At 49.2% G+C, this 14,351-nt stretch overlaps 1 protein-coding gene across 1 annotated transcript in view; it reads right to left on the bottom strand.

Annotated features, from left to right (window-relative positions):
* Positions 1-13,214, bottom strand: part of mettl24 (methyltransferase like 24) — a 16,336-nt gene extending 3,122 nt beyond the window's left edge. Inside the window, exons 1-4 of the mRNA XM_061241592.1 lie at positions 13,168-13,214; positions 12,433-12,484; positions 11,605-11,703; positions 6,660-6,811 (exon numbers count right to left, since the gene is read on the bottom strand). Of these exons, the coding sequence (XP_061097576.1) occupies positions 6,660-6,811; positions 11,605-11,703; positions 12,433-12,484; positions 13,168-13,214 (350 nt within the window). The remainder of the gene's footprint in view (positions 1-6,659; positions 6,812-11,604; positions 11,704-12,432; positions 12,485-13,167) is intronic.
* Between the last annotated feature and the right edge of the window lie 1,137 nt (positions 13,215-14,351).

Here is a 14,351-nt window from a genome sequence, read left to right as displayed (position 1 = left end):
CGCGGTTGTGCGGAGACGCGGTCGTGAGGAGACACGGTTGTGCGGAGACGCGGTTGTGCGGAGACGCGGTTGTGCGGAGACGCGGTTGTGCGGAGACGCGGTTGTGCGGAGACACGGTCGTGCGGAGACGCAGTTGTGCGGAGACGCGGTTGTGCGGAGCGCTTTGAGAAGGCACCGCGTCCTCCCCACGCGCTCCACCGCGGGGCCTGGTGCGCTCCTCAAAGGGAGCGCTTCGGTTCGGGCGCCGGTCCTCCGTCGCGTTCCAGGTTCCGGGGGGGAATTATCAACCGGCGCGCCTCCCCACTTCAAAGCGGCTCTCTGCACGCGGGCCGATTTTAATCACGGGGGGGCTGTCAGAACCGCGCGGCAGCGCAGCCCGGGCGGGGAGCACCGCTCAGAGGTCTGGAGGAAGGGATTACGGCCCGTGAGCGTTTTTAAGCGTCTGCGCCTTCGAGGGCCGGCGCTTGTTCTGGGCTTTGAGCCCCGTTAACGAAGCGTGTCGCCGGAGAAGACGCGGATAACAGGGGGGAAAGAGGAGGCTCGGGGCTGCTCTGCTGTTCCTCTAATTGCCGTTACACTGCAGCTGCCGAGGGACGAGAGAAGACAAACAGAGTCAAACGTGCCATGGGGGCTCTTACTGATGTGTAGCCAGGGATCGGGAGGGGGAAGGGGGTCTGCCACTTTGACATGGCTTCACATTGTAGCAGAAGTGCACTGGTGAATTTCAACCAGCTTTCTATTCTTATCCAATGCTCCTCCATGCTCTTAAGGTATGACTTACCCAACACCACTCTATGACTTATGCCAACACCACTCCATGAGTTAACCTAACACTGCTCCATGCGTTAACCCAACACTGCTCCATGAGTTAACCCAACACTGCTCCATGCCTTAACCCAACACTGCTTCATGCGTTAACCCAACACTGCTCCATGAGTTAACCCAACACTGCTCCATGAGTTAACCCAACACTGCTCCATGAGTTAACCCAACACTGCTCCATGCGTTAACCCAACACTGCTCCATGCGTTAACCCAACACTGCTCCATGCGTTAACCCAACACTGCTCCATGCGTTAACCCAACACTGCTCCATGAGTTAACCCAACACTGCTCCATGCCTTAACCCAACACTGCTCCATGAGTTAACCCAACACTGCTCCATGCGTTAACCCAACACTGCTCCAATGAGTTAACCCAACACTGCTCCATGCGTTAACCCAACACTGCTCCATGCGTTAACCCAACACTGCTCCATGCGTTAACCCAACACTGCTCCATGAGTTAACCCAACACTGCTCCATGCCTTAACCCAACACTGCTCCATGCCTTAACCCAACACTGCTCCATGAGTTAACCCAACACTGCTCCATGAGTTAACCTAACACTGCTCCATGAGTTAACCCAACACTGCTCCATGCCTTAACCCAACACTGCTCCATGAGTTAACCCAACACTGCTCCATGCCTTAACCCAACACCACTCCATCCGTTAACCCAACACTGCTCCATGAGTTAGCCCAACACTGCTCCATGCGTTAACCCAACACTGCTTCATGCGTTAACCCAACACTGCTCCGTGAGTTAACCCAACACTGCTTCATGCGTTAACCCAACACTGCTCCATGCCTTAACCCAACACTGCTCCATGCGTTAACCCAACACTGCTCCATGCGTTAACCCAACACTGATCCATGAGTTAACCCAACACTGCTCCATGCCTTAACCCAACACTGCTCCATGCCTTAACCCAACACTGCTCCATGAGTTAACCCAACACTGCTCCATGAGTTAACCTAACACTGCTCCATGAGTTAACCCAACACTGCTCCGTGCCTTAACCCAACACTGCTCCATGCCTTAACCCAACACTGCTCCATGAGTTAACCCAACACTGCTCCATGCCTTAACCCAACACCACTCCATCCGTTAACCCAACACTGCTCCATGAGTTAGCCCAACACTGCTCCATGCGTTAACCCAACACTGCTTCATGCGTTAACCCAACACTGCTCCGTGAGTTAACCCAACACTGCTTCATGCGTTAACCCAACACTGCTCCATGCCTTAACCCAACACTGCTCCATGAGTTAACCCAACACTGCTCCATGCCTTAACCCAACACCACTCCATCCGTTAACCCAACACTGCTCCATGAGTTAGCCCAACACTGCTCCATGCGTTAACCCAACACTGCTTCATGCGTTAACCCAACACTGCTCCGTGAGTTAACCCAACACTGCTTCATGCGTTAACCCAACACTGCTCCGTGAGTTAACCCAACACTGCTCCATGGCCTAATCCCACATCGCCCCATGAGTTAACCCAATGCCACCAATGACTTAACCCAACATCGCTGTGTGACTTAACCCAACACGGCTCCACCGTGTGTCCCAAGTTCTCAGTCCCTCCACCTTGTGCCTGTCACTGTTTTTCCCACCTAAGATGCAGCCTGAGGAAGTGGTATTTCGGGCGGTTGTGTCTAACCTGCCTCACAGGTGGCCTGGTTTCAGTTCCGCATTCATGAGCACGCCTGGGTGGCACCAGCGAGAATATCTCCGGCAGGTATTTACGAGACTTTGACACCAGATGCCCAGGTCCGCCGTCGAAAAACGTGTCTCTCCCGCACCCCAGTACGGCATAACGCGCCTTAATGTTCCGAGGAACAGATTTTCATTAGGGGTGCCATAGCAACCTGGGCCTCTGAGTTAATTATATTTGCAGACATTGTTTTAATTACAGTCTTGGGATTATCCTTCTGTGCTGAAGGCCGATCTGTTTCTCCGTCCCCAGTGGACCTCTCCTTCGGGGACACGGAGATGTCTTTGCTACTCTGCTATCAGCAGAAGTGTCCCATCGCTGTATTTAGACCCGTCCAGCTGCTCTGCTCGGGTCCTGAAAGCTGCCTGCACGCTATTGGCTATCGCGGCGACCAATCGGCGGGCAGACCAGGAAGCTGCCATCCGCTGCAGTAAAAGCTAGGGCATTCAGCGGCTATATTTGGAAACGGGGTTTCCAGGACTTTGAGAAACTTCGGCCGCGGATTATAACTTCCGAAGGCTGCAGAGCGCTAACCGAGGTAGCCTCGGTTTAGCCAAAGCACCGATTACAGCCCCACATTGTCCGGGGCTTTTTTGGCGTGGGACAAAGACCTCCCTCTTTTAGCGCAGAGAACGGCTGGAGCAGACCACATACCTGCTGTGATTATGCAGAATTCCTTTTTTTTCCCCCCTGCCCCCAAACAGTGGGCTCCTTTATCTCCACGGGCTAATGGCAACCATGTGTTACAGGACGACGCTATCGGCAGACGAATGACATGGATGCTTGAGTAAATCGGGCCTTGAGATGTGGATAAACACTGTGGGAATACCTCGGCGTCTGCAACGAACTGTGGGGTCAACCGAGCAATTTCTCAACGATGGTGGCGGCGTGTGTGTGTGTGTGTATGAGTGTGTGTGTGTGTGTGTGTGTGTGTGTGTGTGCGTGCGTGTGTGTGTGTGTGTGTGTGTGTGTGTGTGTGGAATTAGAACTCCCATTAAGTCAAAGGACTTCTGGGATAAAGAAAGGCATTTGGAGAAATTCACTGCCACTTTTCAGTAAACCATCTTATGTCCTGATTGGTGGTTACCTCTACCTGTCTGTCTGTCCGTCTGTCAAGCAAGCAACAAAAACATTTTGGCCACACTTTATAATAAGGTACATGAATTGGCATGAACCAATGTAGTTGCTAACTTGAATTAATGACGTACAAATACATACGTAAACAAAGCTGTACAGATTAATTGGCTCCATTTCTTTCAGGCTAAGAAGGCAGGGGTCCTTGTTAAGTTCTACAGGGCATTCCAAGCAGCTTATATAAGGCTGAGCTCATGGAAAAACGCTTCCACGCGCTCAGGTTGAACGTAATGCTCAGCGAGTTCGGTTGTTTCAGTAAATTGGTTTAAGATGAAGGTGGACTTTGGCAGGGATCCAGGGGGAAAAGTGGTCTCTCGTCTTTAAGGAACGGGAGTCTGGGCGGCAGTTTGCGTGACCTCCGATGTGCGTGGGATAGACCGCAGCAGAAACTCCAGCCACACACGGCGGGTCGAGGTGGCGGTAGAGAGTCATCCGTTACCATTACATTAACGGCATTTGGCAGACGTTCTCATCCAGAGCGACGTACAGTTGATTAGACTAAGCAGGAGACAATCCTCCCCTGGAGCAATGCAGGGTTAAGGGCCTTGCTCAAGGGCCCAATGGCTGTGCGGATCTTATTGTAGCTACACCGGTGATCGAATCACCAACCTTGCGGGTCACGTACCTTAACCACTACTCTGAAAACCCGTTATCATTAAAACCGGCGCGCCTTGGCGTACAGCCTTCGTTACCTAATCTCTATGCGTTCAGAATTTGTCTTTCGCATTTCCCGGCTAGGCTAGCAACGCTTAAAGCGCCCTGGTGCTTCAGTGAGGCTGCATCTGCATTCGGCGGTGTGGGGGACGTTCTTACCCAGGGGTGGTGATATTGCTCATATTAATCATATGCGTGTGCGTGTGTTTCCGCTACACGCCACACGGCTCTGGGTGAGAGACGCTGCTGAATTAATGTCATGTAATAATGTGATGTATTAATATATCCGTGGTTAGTCAGCCAGGGACTACACAGTGGTGGCCTTCCCTGTGATAACCAGCAGAGGGGGGGGGGGGGGGGGGGTGTTTGTGAGGGGGGGGGGGTGTGGTAATCTGACTGGCACAGTGAGGTGGGGGTCTAAGAGTCTGGACCCCACGCCCCACTCATAAGAGAGTTCTCTGTTGAAATGAAGCCTGTTGCACATTCAGATTATGAAAATTATTATTAATGAAAATGATTAATTTCCCCCAGGTTCAGACTGGGTTTCTTCAGCGAGTCGGCATTTGCGGTGTTAGTGGACGGAGGATTAAGCTGTTTAATTAATTCAATTAAGTGACTGAACCTCTAACGAGAGTTTATTCCACCTGTTGGATCTGAGTAGATCTTAGTCCTGCGTTTGGCTTGTTTGTAGTTTCATATTAATTTGTTAAGTTAGACGTTCTAAGGATTTTAATAGACCTGCTAAAATGGAATGGCACACAAGTTTTGTGTGTGTGTGTCTCTGTGCGTGTGTGCGCGTGCATGCGTGTTTGTATGTCTCTGTGTGTTTGTGAGTGTGTGTGTGTGTGCGTGTTTGTATGTCTCTGTGTTTGTGTGTGTGTGTGTGTGTGTGTGTTTGTGTGTGTGCGTGTTTGTATGTCTCTGTGTGTTTGTGTGAGTGTGAGTGTGTGTGTGTGTGTGTGTGTGTGTGCGTGTTTGTATGTCTCTGTGTGAGTGTAAGTGTGTGTGTGTGTGTGTGTGTGTGTGTGCGTGTTTGTATGTTTCTGTGTGTGAGTGTGTGTGTGTGTGTGTGTGTGCGTGTTTGTATGTCTCTGTGTGTTTGTGTGTGTGTGTGTGTGTTTGTGTTTGTGTGTGTGTTTGTATGTCTCTGTGTGTGTGTGTGCGTGTTTGTATGTCTCTGTGTGTGAGTGTGAGTGTGAGTGTGAGTGTGAGTGTGAGTGTGTGTGTGTGTGTGTGTGTGTGCGTGTTTGTATGTCTCTGTGTGTTTGTGTGTGTGTGTGTGTGTTTGTGTTTGTGTGTGTGTTTGTATGTCTCTGTGTGTGTGTGTGCGTGTTTGTATGTCTCTGTGTGTGAGTGTGAGTGTGAGTGTGAGTGTGTGTGCGTGTTTGTATGTCTCTGTGTGAGTGTGAGTGTGTGTGTGTGTGTGTGTGTGTGTGTGCGTGTTTGTATGTCTCTGTGTGTGAGTGTGAGTGAGTGTGTGTGTGTGTGTGTGTGTGTGTGTGCGTGTTTGTATGTCTCTGTGTGTTTGTGTGTGTGTGTTTGTGTTTGTGTGTGTGTTTGTATGTCTCTGTGAGTGTGAGTGTGAGTGTGAGTGTGTGCGTGTTTGTATGTCTCTGTGTGTGAGTGTGAGTGTGAGTGTGTGTGTGTGTGTGCGCACACAGCAGGAACTCAGCGGTCCAGGAGAGACAGGTGAGTTGATCTTTGTTTGACCTTTTCCACCGCGGCCGTGAACAGGTATGAATTTAAACTCGCTCACCCTCTACCTCTTATCTCCAGTGCACCTGTGCAGTCTGTCAACACCCAGACCAGCCTCCCCTCTCCCCCCACCCCCCCTCCCCTGTTCCAGCCCCCCTGTCCCACCCCCCGTCTCTTTCTGAAGAGCAGGGTCATCCCACAGTGAAACCTTTTCAGTCCTGGCTTTTCCAATTTTCAAACCATTTCACTTCATAGCTCATCAGTTATTAATGTCTTAAGCTCAACAACCACCCACCACAGCCCACACCCACCACCACCACCACCAGCCCTGCAACTCTCCAGAGTCCCTGCTATAATAACTACAGCAGACCTGGGTTCAAATACTATTTATTTTGGATTCAAATACTTTTTTTCTGCATTCTGACTACGCATCCCTGGTGTATTGGAACAAAAGAAATGATCTCAAGTGTATAAACCCCCGTCCGTCTGCCCCTCCCTGCAGGCTCAACTGAGCCAGGCAAGATCAGCAGAGCACAGAAAACGTGTTTGAATCCAACAAACGGGCCAGTACGGGGGTACTGAGCACTGCGCTCTCGGGACTCAACCCCACCTTTCCGCGCCCCGCTTCCAGACTCACCCCAGGGAGTAGACTCGGCAGTGCTTGCTCCTGACGCGATGCACCAGGCTGAACCTCTCGTCCAGACACACCCTCCAGGCTGGCCCCGCCCCGGGGGGGCCCTCGGCCGGCTCCGGCCCCGACCCGGGCCCCGGGGAGGGGCCACAGGACACCTGGCGAAGAGACGGGAGGAGGACCCGGTTAAGCGCGTCGAATTTCGCCCCCGCTCCCTCGTTAAATAATTACGCCCGCCGCGCGTCTCTGAAGAGCCTCCATTAATCAGTGTCTGTCACGCCGGCGGTTAGCGGCCCCCTGCCCCGGGATCTGAGAGGACGGACTTTAACACCGGCGAAGACATTCTCTAAAAGCGCATTGTGTCACATCCAGCGAGTCGCACTCCGCTCACATTTAGAATGTATAAAAGGATTCGTTTATATCAGAAGGATTCACGATGTACCCGTTTTTTTATTGTTATTACCCGGCGCTGTCTGCGCGGCATGCGAGAAAAGAAGCCGCCGCGATCTTTCAGCGCCGCATATTTCACATCTCTTCCGTGACCTTCCCGTGACTTCTCCTTTTTTTGGCCTCGCCCCGAACGGAGACAGATGCAGCCGCGGATGTGTTTAAATATCATATTTACGGCCCATGAATAGCTGGCTCTCTTCCGCGCTTTCGGGAAAAGGGCAAACCCCTCAGAATGAAATGGGGGGTGTCGGCAGGGGTAGGGGTGGGGGTGGGGGGGGGGTGTTGAGGGGTGCGGGGAGGGGGTAAGGGCACTCTGTTTTGGGGGGGGGGGGCGGGGGGTGAGGTTCACAGAAAAGTGCATTCATCATTCGTATGCAGCTGCTGTCGAGGCTCCGGCGCTGCCAAGTTTGTTCAGTCAACAACGAGTCTGAGGAACGAGAGAGAGAGCGTCCGGAACATTCCGGCAGGCGGGGTCGAGGCGCTGACGGGCGGGGGGTCGAGGGCTTTTTGTTTGACGGGGACCCGGCTCTCCCGGAACTGCCCCTCCGAGACCTCGCCAACGTCAGCGCGCTGGGCTTCGCCTCCGCGACGCAAGGGATTGTGGGGGGAAGCTACGGAGAGGGACACCGCCCCATCTGACGAAGGCCGCCGGTATTCGCTCGTCTCAGGCTTGACGAGGAGTTCGGTGCCTTTATTGAGATCCTGTCTTTGAGGCCACCGCTGTCGTATTGAAGCGTGGGCCTTTTTTTCCTTTCCAGTCAAACTCATTCTAACCCATTAAAATACTGACACTGGGCGAACAAAGCTCCAGGGCTATAACTCGTCCTCTTATGAATAAACCCTTTAAAGCTATATTTGTACTCTGAACACAGACCAAAGCAAATACATTAACATGTAGTCAGGAACGCAGCTGATGTGGTTGATTGTGACTGGTGAACGGTGACAAATTGGCTAACCGCCAAAACAATGCACGGTGTCACTTTCACTTTGACATCTTGCATTTAAAAAGCTTAAAAACAATATTTTTACTCTGAATCTGGCATTAAGACAAGCAGATATTGTTCTACAAAATGAAGATGAAAGCCTTACACATCGATTTATGTGAAATTGGCCGTCCCGCCTCAGGACTGATTATGATAAAGCAGGTCACATATACAGTGTGTCTTCCTCAAGACCCTGCAATTCATTTCTGTCCCCTGTAGGGGAAATGAGTCTCTTGTCATAATCTCAAGAGCCGTACATTCTACGGTGCTGAAACCCACACAATATAAGGGACATTCAAGTAAGAAATAAAATGAGATATATCTTTGAAAATATCATCGCTACGCCACCCACCATCCACGACATTGTATTATGTCAAAAAAACTAATTTTTTTTCGGTGAACTTTATTTCTGCCAGGGCTCAGGAGGTTATTTCTCCAGATAAAGAAAGAGGCGAGTGATGCAGACCAGACTCTTAAACACACGACTGCCCCTGTTCTATCTCTGCAGACCGTATCAGCGCTTGGGGCCACAGTCATTAATACTGCAGGCCCCACATTAAGCCTGTGTGCTGGTCCGGGCCGTTATCTCCCGCTCAGATTACCCCCTTATCTCACTAACCCCGGCGTTCCCCGTGACCCTGGAGTTTAGAGCGGACTGTTTCCCGCTCTGTGCGTGTCCCTTTGACAAGGCTGGGGGCCTTCAGCTCCTCTGTCTTACATGGGACTGGGGGGTGAGACCCCAAATGGGACGCTGAGTTTTTCAGTCATGTCACCCAGATCATATTAAATCCAGTTATTGTGTCTTAATAGATGGTGCGTTTTTCAGTCATGCCCCAGACACAGTCCTATCTGCTTTGTCCCCCAACTGCGAGTAATGGATTTAAACCCGTGTCCCCCTCCTCACATAAAAACGTTTGTTTTGGTGTGGAGGGGATGTTTATTTGTTCCGCACACAGTAAGTGGTTATTAACCACCACACTCACAGTTGTTGTTTTAATTTTTATTGGAAATGAAAGATATAGCACTCAAATGAGTGTGTTATTTGGTGTTATAGAACCAATTATGGTGCATATTGACGAGAGACCTCTGCTCTTGGATGATTGGTTGATGAATGACTCTGAATCGTCCAATGAGGGACATCATTACAGGTTTCATCATTGCAGTCCTATAATGTACTTACATGGAAAGCGATGATATATAATGGAGACAATTGTTAAATCCGTGCTTGAAATATTATCGTGGAGTATAGCCTGTTTGTCGTTACTAACCGTGAAAAATGAAGATAATTACACAAGGCCTAGTGCAACGGTGTGTGTTCTATTCTTTCAATTAAAGGTGTGAACCCTATGGGGAAAGAGTCCACTCAGCAGCAAAGCCTCATAGTATTACCCTTCCTTTTCAATTATTTTATAACTTTAATTAATTATTCATGTCTTTTGTAATGGCATTATTTTCGCCGTCTCTGAACAAAGAAAAATAAACTTTGGCAATAATGAAATATTTCCAATCATTAAAGAAATTCCTACACAGTTGTCATGCAAAGTGCAAAGTGTTTGGTTTGTAGCTGGAATATGGACCTTTGTCATATTTCATAAAGGGAATCCATCTCTGAGGCATTCTAACAGATGGCGAGAACATACTTTCCGCATAATCAAGAAAATCTACATAATTTCGTCCATTTGGTACATTATGCCAGAGCACAGGAATGTGAATACAAACAACAGATGTGTTTAAGCTTTTCGGGTGTCACCGAAATCATATCAATCACGTTATTGTATTTCAATAACAATTCATGGAACTTCTGGATTTAATACAGAGAACAGAATGTATCTTAAAAAAACTAAGCTGACAACATTGTTATTCTCTGGTGAGTTGATATGATATCTGTAATTGCATTCTAAAAAGATATAATTTCAGATACATCTGCACCAGAAATTACACAAGAAACGGTTGCAGATATGGTGAACGGGTATGAATTTAAACCCCGATATGGTTCCAGGCTGTGGGACTGACCAATACGCTCGGAAAAAGTGATTTAACGGGATGAGTGAGCCAGCTGAAATAGATTTTCTTAATCAGTTTCCGCATTGACTGCTCCTGATGAGCGCAAACCCAGTCCTGTTACTGAAATCGGCCGTTCGGTCCAGCTTCCGTCTCGTTCCAGAGATGCAAATACATACCAGCCGTCTGCACGTCGGAAATTTGATTTGCATTGACCGCGTTAAGGTGTGCAAGATTGCCTCGCATTGTCATTAATTAGAGGCATGCCGCAGTGCCAATTATTTTAGGCAAACTTGCGCGACAGCGTGTTTGCTTATCGTACGAGGGAGATTATCGTTTCGGGAAATTGCCTGATTACTTAAGGCGGGGATGGAGATTCATTAACAAGCGACTCGGAATCCATAAAGGAAGCATTAGCACAAAATGATAATGGTGTTTTTCAACAGACACCTTAAAAATGGAGCCGGATAATTTGACTTGCACAATTCACCCATTGCCCATTATACGTAGAAACGTTATTTAATGCAAAAAAAACTAAAAAATATATATTTTTAAATACAGTTAATATTAACGAGACCATAATTAAAGATCGAACCTAATTTAGAATCCTGAAATAGGACAATTTCTCCTTTCTACATAGACTTATATAGCTACTATTATTAACCAGATTGTTTGCCAATAAGATTTAGCCTGATGTTATCAGCGACGTTCTCAATAAACCAATATCCGAGGCGCTGGCAGCTCATACATCATGTCAGCTGGAGGGTCTTATTTCCCCCACCTTCACACCGACACGCTGATGTGAATAACTGTTTTGCCGAAGTATCACGTTAATTTGAAGTGCGAGATATAATTTCCTCATCTGGCCCTGTGACCCGAGAAATCTTTCTCCGCTGTTTTTTTGGCACATTTTCAAATGACTTATTTTTAGCTTCGCTTTTGTTCCCGCCCGAGGGATTATCATCGTTTTTTAAAATATATTTCAATATATATATTTTTTTATCAAGCTAAGATTCACGCAATTAAAAAGTGCTGTACAGTGCATAGCGATTTAGCTCATCCCGTCTATACAGTACAGTAGATTAGTGCTCAACAACTTTACTGATTAAACTCCGTTGCTCAGTTGGGTCGTTAACAAGTTGTCAATCGAGTCTGCTCTTCTTGCCCTTTTTCTCCAGAGTGGAGAACATATTGTTTTGCATCCCTGTGTTGTAATTTTTTATTTATTTTTAAAAAAACCTAATTATAGTCCGTCTGGCTGCTTCTTCAGAAGTTTCGACTGACACAGCTGTCGAGGTCTAGCGCTGAAATTCCACCCAAATACAGCTCAGTGCTGGTCTCCTTTTTAGGAAACGATGCAATATGTCAGATTATATAAACTGCCATTGTGTTTGTGTGTGTGTGTGTGTGTGTGTGTGTGAATGTCTGTGTCTGGGGGGGGGTTTGTACTGCCAGATTACTGCATGTGGATAGGCACGGTACATTAGCTTGATGTGCTTTCAGTAACAGTAACTCACGTGCGGTGTCTGTATGTAGTTGAGAAATCTGATGGCTTCATCCTCCAGGGCGTGGCTGGGAGAGGCCCAGGGCTGCAGGTCAATGCGCCAGCGTGGACCCTGCAATAGAATACAGCCAATCAGAACTCGAGAAGGGGGTCAGCTGACAGGATATTCCTCAGTGGTTCAGGACCTTAATATTGATGCCCAACAGAAACGGAACTGTGATACACTGATATAGGAATCAAGATTATCAAGATTGTGATGATATAAGATAGTGCAACACTTCACCATATACAGTATGGGCAAGTACACATGCAGGATAATGACCAATAGAAATGCCAAATTCCAAAAAAGGTTTATGTGCATGTTAACATCATACTATACGTGTGTGTGTGTTGCTTTGTACAGATCTCTCAACCATGTGACCAATCCCCTTTGACATCCTGTCGGGAATCCTATCTACAGGAATTTGGAATCATTTGCTTTGGAAGTATGATACCAGAAAAGTGGCTTTTCGCAGAAGGTGAAGAGACATATATGTATGTATACTATGTATATATATATATACTTTTCAGCACACAAGTGGACTCACTCAGCAGGCAGAAGCAGGAGCAGCTACATAAGCTTGCAGAAAGATGACTCATTCTGCAAAGAGCCAGGTCATATAAAGTAATTCAGCGGCACAGCTGACAGCTCTTCTGTGTACAGCACAGCACAGCATTAAATCCTCCTTTGAAGAGCGGGTTTTCTGGAATGTTTTTTTCCCCTCAACATTCTGAGCCAGTGTTCTAGAACCGGCGGTGACTGTGACATCAGTGTCGGAAAGCTCAGTTGAGGGCAGTTCACGGCGGAGTGTTCAGCGAAGCCCGTTCTCGGCGTGTATTTGTGGATCTCGCGCCTGAGAGGGTCAATGGCAGTGGCAATGGGAGCTCAGATCGCCTGTGCTATCGCCTCGACCTCTCCGCCTCTCCGGGTTGCGGAGAGCCTAACGCGGGCCTAAAGAGAGCCCGTGCCCTTTCTTTCACACATCGGGAATTCGAGAGGACGGCGGTTGCCGGTTGTTAGTGCACTGGTACGGTCGATGTCTGGCTGGAGTGTAGGTGTTGGGGGGGTGTTTCAGTGACACATCCCCTCATTAGCGTTCCGCTATACGCCGGCGACGGCTTCTGGAGGAAGTCTCCCGCTTCCTTGTCTCGCACCTCGGCTGGATTGAGCGTTCCGGTGCGAGAACCTTTCTCATTAACCTACTCTGTGTGATGTGCTCTCATCCTGACACGGTGGCGTGTGCTACAGACAGACCTGGTCAAATGCGTAATTGTTTTGGAGTCAAACGCTGGATGCTTGGATTTTTTTTTCTGTGCTCGATTGATCTTGCCTGGTGCAATTGAGCCTACCAAGGGGATCAGAGGGTTCGGTTCAAACGCACCGGGCAAGTATTCTGTGTTATGAATTTGACCCAGGTCTGGTTACCAGGGCTGTTTTTAAGTCTTTCAGCGTAAGTCCAAGTCAAGTCACAAGTCCCCAGCTCTACTGGTTACAGAGCCTGAGTGTACTGCAGTCTCAGGGCAGGACGAGGCTGACTCAGGGACCGTCGCTAGCCTCAGGTTCCCCCAGCAGAGCCAGGGCATCGTGCAGCGGCTGAGATGAGCCAGGCTCTCGATCCGCAGCCGTACAGGAGGATACGAGACCCCCGCCCTCTCCTGTGTCAGCCTTCTGCTCTCTCACGCAAACTCTGCCCTCTCCTGTGTCAGCCTTCTGCTCTCTCACGCAAACTCTGCCCTCTCCCGTGTCAGCCTTCTGCTCTCTCACGCAAACTCTGCCCTCTCCTGTGTCAGCCTTCTGCTCTCTCACGCAAACTCTGCCCTCTCCTGAGTCAGCCTTCTGCTCTCTCACGCAAACTCTGCCCTCTCCTGAGTCAGCCTTCTGCTCTCTCACGCAAACTCTGCCCTCTCCCGAGTCAGCCTTCTGCTCTCTCACGCAAACTCTGCCCTCTCCTGTGTCAGCCTTCTGCTCTCTCACGCAAACTCTGCCCTCTCCTGTGTCAGCCTTCTGCTCTCTCACGCAAACTCTGCCCTCTCCTGTGTCAGCCTTCTGCTCTCTCACGCAAACTCTGCCCTCTCCCGAGTCAGCCTTCTGCTCTCTCACGCAAACTCTGCCCTCTCCCGAGTCAGCCTTCTGCTCTCTCACGCAAACTCTGCCCTCTCCTGTGTCAGCCTTCTGCTCTCTCACGCAAACTCTGCCCTCTCCCGAGTCAGCCTTCTGCTCTCTCACGCAAACTCTGCCCTCTCCCGAGTCAGCCTTCTGCTCTCTCACGCAAACTCTGCCCTCTCGTGTGTCAGCCTTCTGCTCTCTCACGCAAACTCTGCCCTCTCCCGAGTCAGCCTTCTGCTCTCTCACGCAAACTCTGCCCTCTCCCGTGTCAGCCTTCTGCTCTCTCACGCAAACTCTGCCCTCTCCCGAGTCAGCCTTCTGCTCTCTCACGCAAACTCACTGAACTCGTCCCTGCTGGGATTCATCCCAGTCACCACTGCGCAGGAATGCTGCACCAGTCAGCGGGACTGCAGGGCTTGAGGTCTGCTAGCTGTATATATATATATATATATTTATACACACTTGTGAGAGAGGACATTTTACCATACACCAGATATTACAGAAATACAGACAATCCTCAGCAAGCCTACACTCTCTGTCTGATTTATGATTTAGCTGGCTAAAGGTGCTTTTCAGGGGGGAAAAGCCGCTGAATGTTGTTTTGATTGAGAGTA

This window comes from Conger conger, chromosome 5 (assembly GCF_963514075.1).
Source record: "Conger conger chromosome 5, fConCon1.1, whole genome shotgun sequence".
In the NCBI taxonomy this organism is placed as follows: Eukaryota; Metazoa; Chordata; class Actinopteri; order Anguilliformes; family Congridae; genus Conger; species Conger conger.
The sequence above is the reverse complement of the archived record's forward strand: the minus strand, read 5'-3'. Positions and strand labels throughout refer to the sequence as shown.